Below are 16,846 nucleotides of genomic sequence, written 5' to 3'. Positions count from 1 at the left end.
CATCAAATGTAACAAACGTACCACACGAACATGAGTTAATAATAGGGGAAACTGTATGTTGGCATAAAAAGGTATATGTGAACTCTGTACTTTCTGTTCAGGATTTCTGCAAACATAAAACTACCATTAAAGATATTAATTTAAAAAACAAAAGATTGACCCAATATGTTTAAAAGCATTTCAAGTTTGTTTCTTTTTTTGATTAAAACTGCTATACTCTTACTTCCCCACACCCACTGCCATTTTGTTCTGCTTTTCTGTTAATATTTTTTATTAAAATGTTATTTTTCATCCAGGGTGTCTTCCAGAATAATTCATTCTTACATATAGAGGTATATTATTCTTTTAAGAAGTAGGAAAATATTTATTTGTTAATCCAATCAAAAATGATGAGTGCTAAACTAAAATTCCCAACCAAAATTCCAAAGATGAGCAAAACAAATGCCTGTGGAAACAAGAAAAAAGATAAAAAACACAATTAGATTATTTGTTAAGCCTCTACTCTCTGAAATAATGTATTTTATATTTTAAAATATATTGATTTTCTTGATGTATGTAAAATAATATAAACTGACAAACTATTTCTTAAAATAGAAGTCTTAAAAGAAAGAAATAAAAACAACCTACCCCGAATTTTTTCCACGAGAGAAAATCCTCTCTGCTAAGTTTAAGATAAAACAATCCTGGGAATACAAAAATCAAACATGTTGATGTACTGGCACCTTTAAATTGGAGGGAAAAAAAGAGAGGATATTGTTGGATTCAGATGTGAGGCTGGGTAACAATTTTATCAATTTTATTACGTGAACTTTTTGAAACAGAAAACTTACCAACTACACCAAATACATTTCTAATGTCAGGAACATATATTGCAAGTAAAACGATGATAATATTGAGTGCTAGAGTGATCAAAAAATGGCGAATCCACGAGAATGGAAAATTGGAGAAAAACATCATCATTACAGCTTTTCTGGCCTGTATTACAGAAAAAGAAACATATAGCAAAGAGGAAATGTCAAAGTCCAAATATTTGCTGAGAGAAACATATACAATAACCGTGATATTTTTGCCTCCTACATCATTTAGATTCCAAAAATACAGCATAAACTATTATTATAAGGTGTTTATACACATAAACTGTTTATATACTAACCCCTTCTGTGTAAGCTTCATAAAAATACCTAGCTTTAATGCTAGAAAAAATTTTCACATGCAATTTTTTTAGGTTGCATAATTTTTTTAAATTACCAATAATAAAAATATGAAAAAAACTCAAAGAATCATTTTCATTAAATTCAACAGATTAAAAAAAGACAGACAATTTATAAAAGAAAAAGAAATCATGCCATGGGAAAGAAATATCACTTACTATTTTATTTTATATTATATGTTTTACAGCCTGTAAATATGAAAATATAGTTCACTACACTTCCCACTGCTAAGGGAACAGCAGGTGGTCACATCCCCAAAAAATTTATCCAGTCCCTGCTGTAATCTTGGCACTGCAGCCCACACAGGGAGGAGGCTTGAAGGCCCAGTTCTTACAAAACTCAGCATTAGAGACTTAAGACATCCATGCAGATGCATTTATATCCAAAGCCTTTGTTCCCATTTTCTCAGAAACTCTTAAGACTCTTATGTATAGCAACCAGATGCAATGAAAATCTGTTTTGCCCCTTGAATTACAATTCTAGAGCAAATAAAATATTTTGACCAAGATTGAACTAGAATGCTTAAGCGAAAATAAATTTACAATAAACCAGAGGAGCTTATTTTTGCTGACTTGACTTTTTCCTCTTCATGCACATTTTTTTTGAAAACAGAATACAGAATTAAAGAGGGGAAAAAACCCCAAAACTTTAGAAGAACTATAGTTTCTAAATTGGAAACAATGCTGTGGGAGAACGGAAAGCTAAACTAAATCTCAAAAAGCACAAATTAGCTTAGTGGCTCACTGTTATTTTTATGCTTTCATGGGGCCATATGCAAGTATGAAGTCTTTGATCAATTACTTGACAAGTGAATAACATATACAAGACTAGATGTGATTCAAGCATTCTATTCTGCAAAGAATTAGTGTTGCCCTATTAGGAAGCGTCCATACTAGGCAACAAAACCCTTTAAGAGTACTTACAGGGAAGTGGATTAGAGGGACTGTCAAAAGCACAGCAAATAGCATGCATAACTTCACAGTCATGACAACAACATCATGTGGTAAGTATTTACTATAACCTTTTAGTAATTCTGACTCCACTTTGTCTGTAGATAAAATAATAAGGATTACATTATAAAGTACTCAGATATCAATAGTAAAAAAATTATTTTCCTTTGCACTAATGGATGGTAACAGATTTTAGATTCCCATTACTAAATCCTGGCCTTTCCCCTAGCCTATGAAACAGAGACATTAATTAAATATCTTCTTGAAACCTAACACTTTTTCTTTTAATAAAAACCAGAACAAGCAGAACCTCTAAAATTAAAATATGACAATGAATATGTATACTAAATTATCTCTTTGGAACCTTTCCATAATCTAAGGGTTTGACCATTTGTGCTGTTTGTTTATAAAGTGCTTTCACATGTGTTGTTGAATTTAGTCCCTATGATAACAATATTAACACATAGGCAGGTCCAAAGGTGTTAAATGATTTGCCTAAGATCACATAACACAAAGTGGCAGTGCCATACACCTACTTCTTTTTGGTGCTAGAGCCAGTATCTTTTCCTCAATACCACAGTGTTTTCTAGAATCTCAGAGTTTGGTGCATGTTACATTTCATCTGTGGATTCATGTTTTAGATAAAAAAGAGAAGTGTTAGGGAAATGTCTTACTTAGTAGGCCAGTGTGTGGTGGTCAGCAATAGGATTTATACATGCCAACCAAGCTTTGCTCCACAGCGTTCTTGCATTCTCACAATGTCTCCCTCACCTCAACTCAAGACAAGGGGAAAGAAGACTGAGGGTGCCAGAAACACTGGATATCAGTGTTTTGTGGGAAAGTATCAGTTTGTACTTAAAATAGAATGGTGCTTTTTAATTTGAGAGTGTTTTAGAAACGATTCTTTGAGGGAAATCAACAACCAAAGGAAACATACCTCTGTTCTCAGGGAACTTTGAGAAGAGATAAGATGAATACATATAGATATGACAGAAAGTGTGATACACACATGTAAGTGGCCAGAGAGTTCTAAACAAGAGCTATGGAGATTCTAAACTGTGATGACACAGAACATGTTCAAATCCCACCAGTTACTACTAACTTAACTTCTCTGAGTCTCTCAGTTCCTACATCTTTAAAATGGGGATGGTAATATGCTGAACTACAGGGTTACTGAGAACATTACATGAGTCAATGCGTGTATGCTGATGTTCAAAGATGTGGGGGAAGAGATTCTCTAGAAGCAAGGAGCAGCACAAACAAAAGCAAAGGGAATCTGCCTCTGAGAAAATAAGTGGTCTAGTAAGTACTAGAGTGGATGAAACAGTGTGTGGGTGATAGGGCTGGAAATACATTTAAGACCTAGTAATATAGTTCTGCATGGTGTGGCTTCAATCTGGTACGCCACAGAAATGCAACAATGACTTACAAAGAACAGTGTATTATGATCTGAACTAAGCAGGAGTATGGATAGGAAGAAAAAGAGACCCCAAACAGGCATAACAGCTACTGTTACAATCACTGAGAGGTAAAGAGAATCTGAACTAGACTAGTGATAATGGAAACAGGAGAGAAATGAATTGTCCAAAGTATCAAAAACATACTTTACACAATGTGGGTTTTGGACTAAGTAGGAGACTAAGAAGAGCTAGGAAATCTGGATTCTATTTCCAAATCTGTGAGATACTTGTGAGTCTTTGGAGAAATATGGCAAACTATTTTATTTCCATTTTCTGAATCATAAAATGAGCTATTAACACTTCTTGCCTAACAACCTCATAGACTTTTTAAATGGCCTGGCTATTATGCAACATTTGGGCATTGGCCTGGCTCACCAGAGGAACCCTTTTCTCTTTCTTTCACAGCTGTAATCAGAGCAAGTATCATTAATCTAGGTACATTACCTATAGGTCCCTTTAATCTGACAAATTTAGAAATTAAGCTTTGGGAGCTCTGGATAAAAGGATCCAAAGCAGCTCCTGAATCTTGAAGAACTAGATTTATTACAAATTCAACATAGATGTCACATGTCCACTTTCTACTTTCCCAGGATGAAAACCCTTCTTCTGAGCCAGTCACTCTGTGTTCTTAACTGAGCCATAACATATGTGAGGGATAGAGTACTGCATGCTTCCCCGGATTCAGACAAATCTCTACAAATCTCAGAAAGGGCCTAATGGTGCTCTGCAAGTTATATATGCCATTGAAGTCAGGAGGTGGGCCTGTTTAATACACATTGTCAAACAGGGTATTAAGTTTACAAAGATTATCACAAAGTAGCAGAAAGAACACTGGATTAGTATTCAGGACACCTGCCTTTAATTCTGTGACAGGTCACTTTGCTTCTCTGGGCTTTAGTTGCTCATCTATAAAACGAATTAGAAGCCTACAGTTCAGGCTAGCCCTTATGATAAGATCTCAGGTTCCATCAGCAATTTCTTCCTATGACACAAAGCTCCTGTTATGAAAGATATGATCAAAGGCTTTTCTTGGTTATGATTCACAATCCAAGAGCAAATCAATATCTGCCTCTTCTGTCTTTGGAGAATAACTTACTTTTGTATCATTTATTCTTTCTATCTATCTATCTATCTATCTATCTATCTATCTATCTATCTATCTATCTCTATTCATCCACCCATTTATCTGCCTACCTACCTACCATGTGATTTTCTTAGATGTGTATTTCTCCATTATATAAAATTTGCATACTCTGAAGAATTTGCATTGGTGGAGAAGGGATTAAATCAGAGACAACATAATGGCTTTACTTGATAACTAAGCAAATCCTTGTCTAGGAAACATGCCATCTACATGATGAAAACCTTTAGCCTTTGTGTTCAAGCAACAATGTTAGATAGATTACACGTAGATACATACATAGATGGATGCCTACAGCTTAAGTGAGTCATATTTTTCCTAAAAGATCGATCACCTTAACAAAAACTTGGAATAAAGGAAATCTGGCTTCTACAGCACAGTTTCTGAGGAGACAGCACAGCAATAAAGGCACTGGCTTTGGAGAGAGACAAAACTAGATTCAAATCCCAATTCCACTATTAATTGGCTTCAAGTATCTGGTCTAATTACTCAACCTAAATGAACCTACACTTAGCTTGCAGAGTTGTTATAAGGATTAAGTTAGGCAGTATATATAAAATACATGCCACTTGCTTAAATGTTAGCTCAATAAAGGTATTAGCTTCCATCCCTACTCCACATCTCTTTCAATTTAATACAGCTACAATTTTTTTTTTTTTTTTTTTTTTTTTTTTTGAGACAGAGTCTCACGCTGTTGCCCAGGCTGGAGTGCAGTGGCGCGATCTCGGCTCACTGCAAGCTCCGCCTCCTGGGTTCACGCCATTCTCCTGCCTCAGCCTCCTGAGTAGCTAGGACTACAGGTGCCCGCCACCACGCCCGGCTAATTTTTTGTATTTTTAGTAGAGACGGGGTTTCACTGTGGTCTCGATCTCCTGACCTTGTGATCCGCCCGCCTCGGCCTCCCAAAGTGCTGGGATTACAGGCTTGAGCCACCGCGCCCGGCCATACAGCTACAATTTAATACAGCTTCTAAGCACCTAATGGTGATTCATGTAACAATTTCTCAGCCAGCCTGGATATTGGCAAGCCATCTGAGGTTTCTTCTAGATAGTTATATTTATCCATAAGGAGAAGAAGGAGGTCAGTTTTTTGGGACTTTTTCTCATTGCTGAGGATCCCTAAATATAACAGTGTTTGTGCCAGGTGGCAATTTTAATAAAAGAAATATATAGCTATTCCACTATAAAAAACATATTTGGATCCCAAGAGACCCTGTTATAGTATCTTATTGACACAGAAAAGTCTTATTGAGTTCAAGTCTGTATAAAAACTAACAAACCCAACATCTAAAAATAAAGTTTATATATTTAAGTAATTTTGTTTTATTAATGATGAGCAGAAAAGCTTGACAATCTGTTTTAACTTTCTTCGTAGTGTCTCTAGCAGGCACCATGCTCACATTGGAAATAATGCTTTTCCTGATGGTGTACACAGAAGTTTACTTTTTCTTGAGGTTCTTATCAGAAGAGGAAAAAAAAATCAACATACAAAGCAGACTGTTTTTGCAAAAGAAATAAAACACAATTTTATTTTTGTTGCATAAATTTAAAAGAACCTGTAAAAATAATTAAGGAGAAAGGTCATAGTGCATCATAGAATGCACATCTGCTGAATCCTGTGATAATTAGGTCTGAAGGCAGAGATGTCTGACATCTAAGTATACAGCTAGAGCCCAGTGTAAAACCCTTTCCTTTCTCAACTTGTTCTTTTGCAATTAAGATGACTGACTCACCCAACCCCCACATTTCTGAATTAGACTAATATATTGAATTCAAAATTTAAGAAAAACAGAATCATTAAAATTGCACATTTTTTCTTATAGGAAGAATCAATGTCCCTAAGCCTGACGTTTTACTTAAGTGTTTAAGAAAATTTTCATCTAAGAAGTCATTAATCTTAAACCTGAACTACCTTTCTAAAAGAAAGATAATCCAATTGTTTAGGCCTCAAGAACTACCACAGTTCTGCATTGTAATTTGGTGACCTGAACAAATTAACTTAGTAATAAAAGGCATCAGTAAAGTCTATACATTGGCGTGAGGCCATCTATGTAACTATTATTTTGTCATCTATAATTTTAAAATGTACTTACCATAAAAAGTGAGGTAGCCAAAGAGTGCAGATATAAAATAAATGAGAAAACTTAAAGCAATTGCTGTATTGGTAACATTCTGCATTCTTTTCTTTGAAGGACTAAAAGACAAAAATGGCAAAGGTAGAATAAGTGATCTGAATTATACGTAAAGAAGTAAGTATGTCCTAAGCTGGTCGAGAGAATTCCTCATTCAAGAACAACTTCATCAATAACTACACACTAGAATTCCTCATTTGAAATTAGTACACATAAATTATGCTTCTTTTTTTTTTTTTTTTTTGAGACAGAGTCTCACTCTGTCGCCCAGGCTGGAATACAGTAGTGTGATCTTGGCTCACTGTAACCTCCACCTCCTGGGTTCAAGCAATTCTCCTGCCTCAGCCTCACGAGTAGCTGGGATTACAGGTGCCTGCCACCACATCCGGCTAATTTTTTTGTATTTTTAGAAATACAAAATAGAGTAGAGACGGGGTTTCACCATGTTAGCCAGGCTGGTCTTGAACTCCTGACCTCAGGTGATCCACCTGCCTCGGCCTCCCAAAGTGCTTGGATTACAGGTGTGAGCCAGTCTCAAAGATTACACTTGTAGGAAACATTCTCACCTTGAACAGAACTAACTCTAGTTTGTTTTGTTTTAAACTAACACTTAGGATCCACTGATGAGAGGAAAGGATTAATAAAAGAGAATGTCATTCAATCTGAAAGCCCTAGAGGTAAAAAGAAACACAATATATTTAAAATATTCCAGGATTCTACAGTACCTTTGAAGTTCACAGTATATGGGCAATATTGAGGTATGGCAGAGAAATGAAAAAGCCATGGTTGGTAAGGCATATGCACTCTGAAAAAAATTTTAAAAAGACAAAATTATTAAATGTCGCTCTATTGAAGCCATTATTTCATTTGACAAAAAACTCAGTTCTTTAAAAAATCAATTTGATTACATTTATTTCATCTTTAATGAGTCCTCTCTTTATAAAATAAGAATTTTTTAAAAGAGAAAACACTTGTGATCACCAGCAAATATTTTATTTGAAGTAGGCTTGCCTGTACTAGCTAGAATATTTTTTGTTTGGTTTCCCATACCATGTTGCTTTTACTACAATCACTACTTTTACATTATCTGGATAAGATTTTTAAAATTACATAAGATAAATAATATTTAAATGAGATAAAATAACATTTTAGAAATGTTCTTTTTAAATTCTCAGTCTTCTAAATGTATGCACCATTTAAACGTATCTTTTTACTCTAAGCAGAACTAATAGTTAATACTCTTGAACCTGCTTCCATGAACTTAATCCAAGGGAATACCGAAAATATTAATCACATTTTAATATTGCCAGCATCTTTGATTAGGATCTATTTCAATGGGAATGAATATCATTTATTCTAGACCTACAAACTCTTAAGAGATCCAATGTAATATACAAGTATAAGGTTTTGTTTTTATTATTAGAATACTTAAGAGTCAGAGTAAAGCAAAAGAAGTTACCATTTAAGTGAAAATACCATCTTTACCAAATAGATGATGGTGATCTATTTTTTCATTTCTGCTCTAAAAAAATTTCCACTTAACTAACTTTAGGCTCTTAAACAAAAGAAATTCCAGAAATGAAGACCTATCTTGGGACATAATGCCTAGAGTCTTAAAATATCTGAAGGGGTTTAGGAGAGAGGAAGTTGTAGTGTTTCCTGAGGCTGGACTAGGAAAATGAGAGTTTAATTCACAAATTCTCTATTTCATATATTGCTCAATTTCCTGGCTTGTCAATTATCCTACCTAGATCTTTAAGGCACCTGGAGGTCTTTACCATGTAAAAGATTTGGTAATCTCCCTTTTGGACCAGAGAGATATTTCTCATTTAAAAACTAAAGATAAAAAGGAAAATTCTGCATGGTGAAGTAACCACACCAACATTCTACAGTAATAGAGTTGTACATGAGCAGGGGGGATTCTAGCATGTGGGACCTATACAAAATAGCATTTCAGCAGAGTCAGAAAGTATAGACGAAGAGGCTTGCAGCAACAGGGAAGACTCTGAGCTCTTCTAGAGTGGTAAAGCAGAGACCATCCATGTCACAGTTCTTGTCTCCTCTGCTGATGCTTAGGGGCTCTTACAGGCATTTCCAGTATCCTACAGCTCTTAGAGAAGGCAAAGGGACTTGGTCTCCTAGTCTCTACTCCTGGCATCGTAAATTTCAACTTTGGAATGTTGGCCAGAAGATATATTGGCAGTGCTCAATCCCTAGTCCAATGATGAGGTTGTTTAGCTACAGACCAAGGTTCTACTCACAGGGGAAGAGTTTTTGATATAATTGGCTATTTAGCTTTACAAGTCCAGAGGGCAACAGGAAGTCTGTATACACAGAGGACCTTATTGGCCAGACCAGACATTCGGTAAATCTGTTCTTTTAGGCAGAGGCCCATTTACAACAGGCTCCATTTAAAGGCATGCCAGGGGGAAAAAAAAAAAAAAGGTGGCTGTTTCATAATAGGCCACCCTGTGTTAAATAATAGTATTCTTCTGGTAGGCAATCCTATACTTAGCACTTTCATGAAAATTAATTAGTTACAGGTACAAAGACCTAAGAGACCCTGTTACACAAACCTCTTAAAACTTGAAATGTGAAAAATCAACTAAAAGTATCTGTTAATAACTTACACACCTCTTTGGAGAAATGAAAGAGTTTTGGCTTACAATCATCTGTAGCATTTGAAATCTGTTTAAGAGTATTGAGGGGAAAAAGAGAAACCAACAGCCATTAAATTTCAGAATATATCAATAAAAATGATGAATTTATTATTACGAGGCTTTCAAATCAAAGTATTTCAAAACAAAGTTCTAAAATGCAATATAGCCATTACTTTTTCATTAATCAGAAAAGAATCATTAGTCTTTCTTTTCTTTTTAGTTTAAAATAAAAAGGAAGAAACTGAAAAGAAAATATCAGCTATTACCTGGAAGCATTTCTCTACATAATTTAATGTCAGAGGACAAGGGATGGACCATTTTTTAATTACTACCTAAAAAAGTAAACAGAATCAGCACTCAGATCATTTCTTATAAAACGAGTAAGAAACTGAATTTAAATAGGTCAGTATCATTTCAATTAATCTCATGCCATATCAAATCAGATGCTAATAGAAGACTCTCTGCTTCTGTGACTTTTCCTGGTTAGAATGGGGTCAACATTTAACAAGGTCACCTGTGGCAGGGAGGGGGTTGGAGACTGCAGGGTGTTAAGTAGAGATCTCCCCCATTAAAGACTAAGGGTACTCTTGTGTCAACTTTCAAAATTCCAACATCATCAAGGCATTTTTTTTTAAGTGCAACTAAAAATAGGAACATGATGTTTTCAGTGACTGTCATACAGGAATATGGTTATTTGTGGAGCAGGTATTAGTGAATAGAGAAACATTTAATAGCAGTTTACGGAAAGGCCACAGGAAGAAATAAGTAGAGACGTTATACACAGGAGGAGCTCAGGGATTTCTGATGTACGCATTAAGTGCTGCCCCTCCTTACTTTTACAGATTTGAATTATTTTTGGCGAATGTGGAGAAAGCTGGCTGGAATAAGAGCATATAGCTAGGGAACTCCAGCTGGTAAAAATAAATTAAAAAAAAAAAAAAACATTAAAAGAAATCCAGAGGGATGCTGTTTCCCAGAATTAATCAATGAAAATGTTTCACGTTTTTACTCTTAATTGTGGCCATCTTGTTATTAGACCTATAGCTGTGGCTCTGTCAATATTACCATTGTTGCTGTTGTTTCAGGGCACATAATTACTCTGTAAATGTTTGCTCCAGGCTGAATCCCAGTGCACAAAGGGACAAGAAAGAATAAAGTATTTGTCCTTTGTAGGAGACCAATACGTAAACACTATTTCTATTCCTACTTTGTATTTACCTAGTTTTGGATTTTGACTAATTTAATCAAAATTTTACACACTGACAAAACAAATATAAGGCAAACACATACTTTTAGGATTAAGTTAAGGAGTGAACTAAAGAATCACTTTTAATTAAAAACCTCACCAAGAAAAAAATTACTGTATAAGGATAAACTAGACAAGTTGCTTTGACATTTCTAGGTAAGTTTCAATATGACATAAAATGAAACAGTCAACTTACCAAAAGAAAATAACAAAATCAAAAGCAATAATCTCACCATCATTATCTTGATAGGTTTTCCAAAAAAAAAAAAAGGATGAGGATGGGGTGAGGGTGAAACTGCTCCAAATTCAGTTTCTTTTCTTGTTTTTTTAAGACAGGGTCTCACTCTGTCACCCAGTCTGGAGTGCAGTAACAGAATCTCAGCTCACTGCAACCTCCACCTCCCAGGCTCAAACCATCCTCCCACCACAGCCTCTTGAGTAGCTGGGATTACAGGTGCGTGGCCATCATACCCAGCTAATTTTTGTGTTTTTTGTAGAGACGAGAGTTTGCCATGTTGCCCAGGCTGGTCTCGAACTCCTGGGCTCAAGTGATCTGCCTGTCCCAGGCTCCCAAAGTGCTGGGATTACAGGTGTGAGCCACACTGCACTGGCCCAAATTCAGTTTCTTACATTTTCACCTTACTAACAATGGTAGTGTTGGCAGAAAAAAACATTTACTGAGCACTTGCTGTGCACCATGTACCTTGATAAATTCTGTATGTGAGCTGCCTCATTTATCAGTTGTTATTTCTTAAGCTTTCAAATCAAAATATTTCAAAGCAATGCTCCAAAATGCAATATTATCATTAATTTTTATTAATTAGAAAAAAATAAGTAGTAGCCTGATTTTATATTAATAGTTTAGTTACTACAGCTAATTTCTCTGCAAAGATCCATCCCAACTCCAAGCCTGCATGGTGGTATGGGGTGGATAGAGATGATGTTCCCCAAAGCAGAAGTACAGAACAGGAGTGAAATGAGACCCAACAACAAAGAGGAAAGATTAACAGGAAGTCCTTGCTCAGGTTGGTAAGAAGATGTCTTGGGGTTGGAATGACAAAGCAAAAAGGAGATTAAGTATTAAAAATATTTGTTCACTTGCACAAAAGGCCTCCCTTCCTGCTCTCTGCTCTAAGCCCTTTGCATCTTTTGTGGCTCAACTCAAGTTGTATTTCCTTTAAAATCCTCCTTTACTCTAGCTCTCAGTGAGCCTTCTCTTCTCTCAACTCTTGAGACTCTTATTCTGAAGCAAATATATCAATACTTAATTATATATTGCACACATTGTTCTCTATGTTTGAAAAGAAATTTATCTCCCCTACTAGACTGACAGATCCTTAAGACTAATGTCCAGGTTAAATTTCCACACCCTAAAATGTCTAACATAGTGTTCAGTAGAAGGAAAGCTTCTGACTAAAATCCATTTAAATAATTCTCTATTTCAGGCCAGTGCAGTGGCTCACACCTATAATCTCAGCACTTTGGGAGGCCAAGGTGGGAGGATCGCTTGAACACAGGAGTTAAAGACTAGCCTGGGCAACATAATGAGACTCTGTCTCTACAAACATTAAAAAAAAAATTATCTGACCGGGCACGGTGGCTCACGTCTGTAATTCCAGCACTTGGGGAGGCGAGGCGGGCAGATCACGATGTCAGGAGATCAAGACCATCCTGGCTAACATGATGAAACCCCATCTCTACTAAAAATACAAAAAATTAGCCGGGCATGGTAGCGGGTGCCTGTAGTCCCAGCTACTCGGGAGGCTGAGGCAGGAGAATGGCGTGAACCCAGGAGGCGGAGCTTGCAGTGAGCCGAGATGGCGCCACTGCACTCCAGCCTGGGTGACAGAGCGAGACTCCGTCTCAAAAAAAAAAAAAAAAAGAAATTATACAGGCGTGGTGGCATGCGGCTGTCGTTCTAGCTACTCAGAAAGCTGATGCAGGGGAATCACTTAAGCCCAGGAGTTTGAGGCTGCAGTGAGCTATGGTCATGCCACTGCACTCCAGTCTGGGTGACTGGAGAGAGAGATTCTGTCTCTTAAAAAAAAGTTGTCTAATTGGATTACTGACCTATTAAAACGTTGCTTAGAATACTAATCTGCACTAAATATAGAACTTTTAGAACGAATGGTAATTCGTTTGTGTTCTAAAATACACCAAAAAAAAGTAAATTTACCAAAAAAGGTAAATCCATCTTGTTGGTATCATTCTGAGACACTGATAAAATTTATTTTTAAAATTGTAAAATATTTTAGAGTGGGCAAAAATTTAGGTTAAATTTTTTAAATGAAAATCAGATCTGGGAGAACAGATAAAATATAGGTTTTAATTTATATTATTCAAAGAATATAAGAAAATAATAGTTTCTGAACTGATTTTTTAAAAATGGGATATAAATACTATACATATTTACAAACACATATTGACAAAAATAATAAATGAAAAATTGGTATCCTTCCAAAATTCTGGGTTAGTATACATACGTTTCCTTTTCCTAACCACTATGTATTTTAAAAGCTAACATTCAGAGAATCTAAAATAAACATGGCGGCTGGGCATGGTGGCTCACATCTGTAATTCCAGCACTTTGGGAGGCCGAGGTGGGTGGATCACTTGAGGTCCGGAGTTCAAGACTTGCCTGGCCAACGTGGTGAAACCCCATCTCTAGTAAAAAAAAAAAAAAAAAAAAAAATTAGCATGCACCTGAAATCCCAGCTATTTGGGAGGCTGAGTCAGGAGAATTGCCTGAACCCGGGAGGTGGAAGTTGCAGTGAACTGAGATTGTGCCACTGTACTCCACCCTGGGCAACAGAGGAAAACTCTGTCTCTAAATAAATAAATAATAAAATAAACATGCCAATTAAAAAGAGCATTTAAAAAAGCATACAGAGTGTTCTTCATTGCCCCACTGTAGATTAAATTTAAACTGTGCTCACAGGTAAAAATCTGAGCAGATGGTTTATAAGGCATTACAATAAATGTAGAATATGGGTATTATTTCCATATGACTGCTACAGTAGAAATCTGCATTGAATTAAAGAGTATCTGTCATGACAGAAACAAAACTGCAGTAGACATATCATATCAATACATTTAATCTGCTTTAAGCTATTAGCTATGAAAACTAAATTACTCCTACCTATGCAATGATTGCATTGTCAATTATCTGTGAGAGAAAAATTCAGTATGTTATCTACACTGATTCTCTTTAATATCCATACATTCATTTGCATATGCAGGCCACTTCTAACCACACTTCTCCACAATCAAATTATGATGGAAATATTTAGTTTTTTTCTTTTTCAGTATGGAGCCTACAAAGTGTATGTTCAATTTACTTATTTGTAAGATATAAGTCAGACAACTGGGGAGAGAAGAGGAGGAATGATTTTAATGTTGTTAAATTCAACAAATGATTAAATGCAAACATTGTTAAATGTTTTTAGTTTTAAGAGCATTCAATAGAGGATAAATGCTTATATACACTAAAATCAGAGTCACTTCCACTTTGTTTAAATAATTTAAAGTTATTTTATCCCTGTGTCTCAGAAGATAGCTTAGCCTAAGTTAAATGCACCCTGGGTTGTTTTGACAGCTTTGAAATCTGGCTCTATAATATGGCTTAACTACTGATGTGCTGCCCTGGTCTTACATATGGCTGTTTTCTTTCATGCATTTTCAAAAACAAGAAAGAGTTGAACCAAGCTCATGAAAAGCTCATTTGGACATGTATATTCTTGGAACGTTAAAAATGTTTAATTCTACTTAAGGTTTGACACTTAGATACTGATTATGGAATAAACTGCTATACAAAGAAAAAAGACTTAAAAATTTTCACACAAAGGTACTATCTTTAGAATGTTAAGATGTTTTAGAAGAATTCGAAGGAAATAAATTTAAATTCTTTTATCTTTATATTATTTTATAATATCAAAATAAGCTAAATTTGTCATCTGATAATTTTATATAATAAAAATGAGCTTATTAAAACATAAGGAATATATCCCACATGTGAAGAAAAATATTAATTTGTAGCAGTGTTTTTATGAGAATTTATCTATGCTGAATAAACCAGACAAAATAGGAGATTCAGGCAACCCAGTTCTTACTAGATCTCCTCAGTGTAGCCCCAGAAGCTCTGTTTATTTCATTAATGGAATAAAGTTTCAAGATTAAGATGACTAGTCTCAAATAGATTTTACAGATTAGAACCAGACTGATTCTTCATACAATATGGTACAGGAATAAATTTATACACCTACACAAAGAATTACACTCCATCTAAGATTTTAACAGAATTGCCATGCTCTCCTCTCTAGTTAACCACAAGAAATGCTGAATTTCAAATGCTGTTCTACCTAAGCCTTTTCAAAATAGATACAATGAAGGAAATAATTTAATGGAACAAAAGTGCTTTTAATAACACAATGAAATAAAATGAGATACCCTTCCCAACGCAAAACAGTTAAAAGTAAGAAAGACATTAACACAATGAGTCCAATTTTAGTGAGGAGATAAGCAATGTATTATATTTTAAACTTACCACAAGAGCAAAGAACATCATAAAGAAAAATGATAAACTACTTGTGTAGCCAAGAAAGCCTGTAAAGTAACAGTAAAATAAAAAGCAATTTATAAGGAAAGTGATTTTAACATACAACTAAAACTATACATCTTAGGCATGTTTTCTATTACAGTGGTTGGTATCTGGGGCTTAGAGCTCAGAATAACAACATTCCAACTATCTGTCACAGATCATTTATGTAGCTCTGTACAGCAGAATTGGAACTGGCTTACCACTAATGGTACACTGTAAGGAAAGGCTGTTCTTTAATGTTCCGCCGTAAAGATTTTATTTTAGTGGGGCAGACAAAATACTACTGCAAACCAAGTAATAGGTTAACTAGGCAGGGCTGAAGGCTGAACAACCTAAAATAAGGCCAAGTTTAAAATTATTCACAACCACCATGCTTCTGCCAAAAATGTGGTACTGTGAAATTTGAAAGCCCCTTAATATTTCTCTCTCTTTCCCTCCCTCCCTTCTTTCCTTTCTCTAAACAAATAATGTGCTCTATAAAGACTTACCTATTTTGGGAAGAAGTGCAAGAGGGAACACGATGCCAACACATATGATTATTAGCAGTGTTTGTCCATCAAGATACCAATATCTATTAAAAAAAAAAAAGTTCACTTTAGGCACGGGACTCCACTGTTTGTTCTGACACACACACATACACACACACACACACACACACACACACACACAGAGTTATAACCATTAAAACCAGCCATTAGGAAAAGCCCACCTCCTTTCATTAAAATGTTCTTGTGGGATCCCATTATTCTTATTAATGAATTTACATTTAGAAATGCATAAAAACAAAGAGACACCATTTCCAACTACCAAATAAATATTTAAAAATAAGATAATAGTCAACATTAGTGAGGAGTGATGAGGTATGCAAAAAGCTGGTGAAAATGCAAATTATATAAATTATCTTTCTGGAAAGCAATTTGGCAAGAGATATAAAGAATTTTCAAATAATTATATACTTGAAAACACTTTTATAAAAGACTACTAAAAATAATAAGAACAAAGACTTTTTGTAAATTTTTATTTTATTTTATTTTACTTTAAGTTCCAGGGTACATGTGCAGAATGTGCAGGTTACGTAGGTATACATGTGCCATGGTGGTTTGCGGCACCTATCAACCTGTCATCTAGGTTTTAAGCCCTGCATGCATTAGGTATGTGTCCTAATGCTCCCCCTCCCCTTGCCCCCACCCACTGACAGGCCCCAGTCTGTGATGTTCCCCTCCCTGTGTTCATGTGTTCTCACTGTTCAACTCTCACTTACGAGTGAGAACATGCGGTGTTTGGTTTTCTATTCCTGAAGAACAAAGACTTTTATAAAAAGATGTTTACTGAAAACATTTAAAATAATAAAAATTGAAAACAAACCTTCAAGACCATGATAATTTTGAAATAAAATATATTGAATATTCAGTAAACATCATATGTGTATACAGCATGATAATTTTGAGGA

The 16,846-nt window shown here is 35.3% G+C and overlaps 1 protein-coding gene across 5 annotated transcripts in view; it reads right to left on the bottom strand.

The window, feature by feature from the left end:
* Positions 1-340: 340 nt before the first annotated feature.
* The window catches only part of SLC38A6 (solute carrier family 38 member 6), a 55,397-nt gene continuing 38,891 nt past the window's right edge, over positions 341-16,846 (bottom strand). For 2 of the 5 annotated variants that reach the window (XM_015143831.3, XM_015143829.3), the window contains exons 7-16: positions 15,885-15,967; positions 15,343-15,401; positions 9,820-9,885; positions 9,528-9,581; positions 7,619-7,698; positions 6,855-6,955; positions 2,135-2,259; positions 831-975; positions 628-722; positions 341-445 (exon numbers count right to left, since the gene is read on the bottom strand). In XM_015143831.3, coding sequence (XP_014999317.2) covers positions 365-445; positions 628-722; positions 831-975; positions 2,135-2,259; positions 6,855-6,955; positions 7,619-7,698; positions 9,528-9,581; positions 9,820-9,885; positions 15,343-15,401; positions 15,885-15,967 — 889 coding nt within the window. In that variant the 3' untranslated portion in view covers positions 341-364. The remainder of the gene's footprint in view (positions 446-627; positions 723-830; positions 976-2,134; positions 2,260-6,854; positions 6,956-7,618; positions 7,699-9,527; positions 9,582-9,819; positions 9,886-15,342; positions 15,402-15,884; positions 15,968-16,846) is intronic. The other 3 variants (XM_077941096.1, XM_015143830.3, XM_077941095.1) reach the window with 2 other exon arrangements.

The sequence above is a fragment of the Macaca mulatta genome, chromosome 7, assembly GCF_049350105.2.
Source record: "Macaca mulatta isolate MMU2019108-1 chromosome 7, T2T-MMU8v2.0, whole genome shotgun sequence".
In the NCBI taxonomy this organism is placed as follows: Eukaryota; Metazoa; Chordata; class Mammalia; order Primates; family Cercopithecidae; genus Macaca; species Macaca mulatta.
This window is presented reverse-complemented; position numbering and strand designations above follow the sequence as displayed.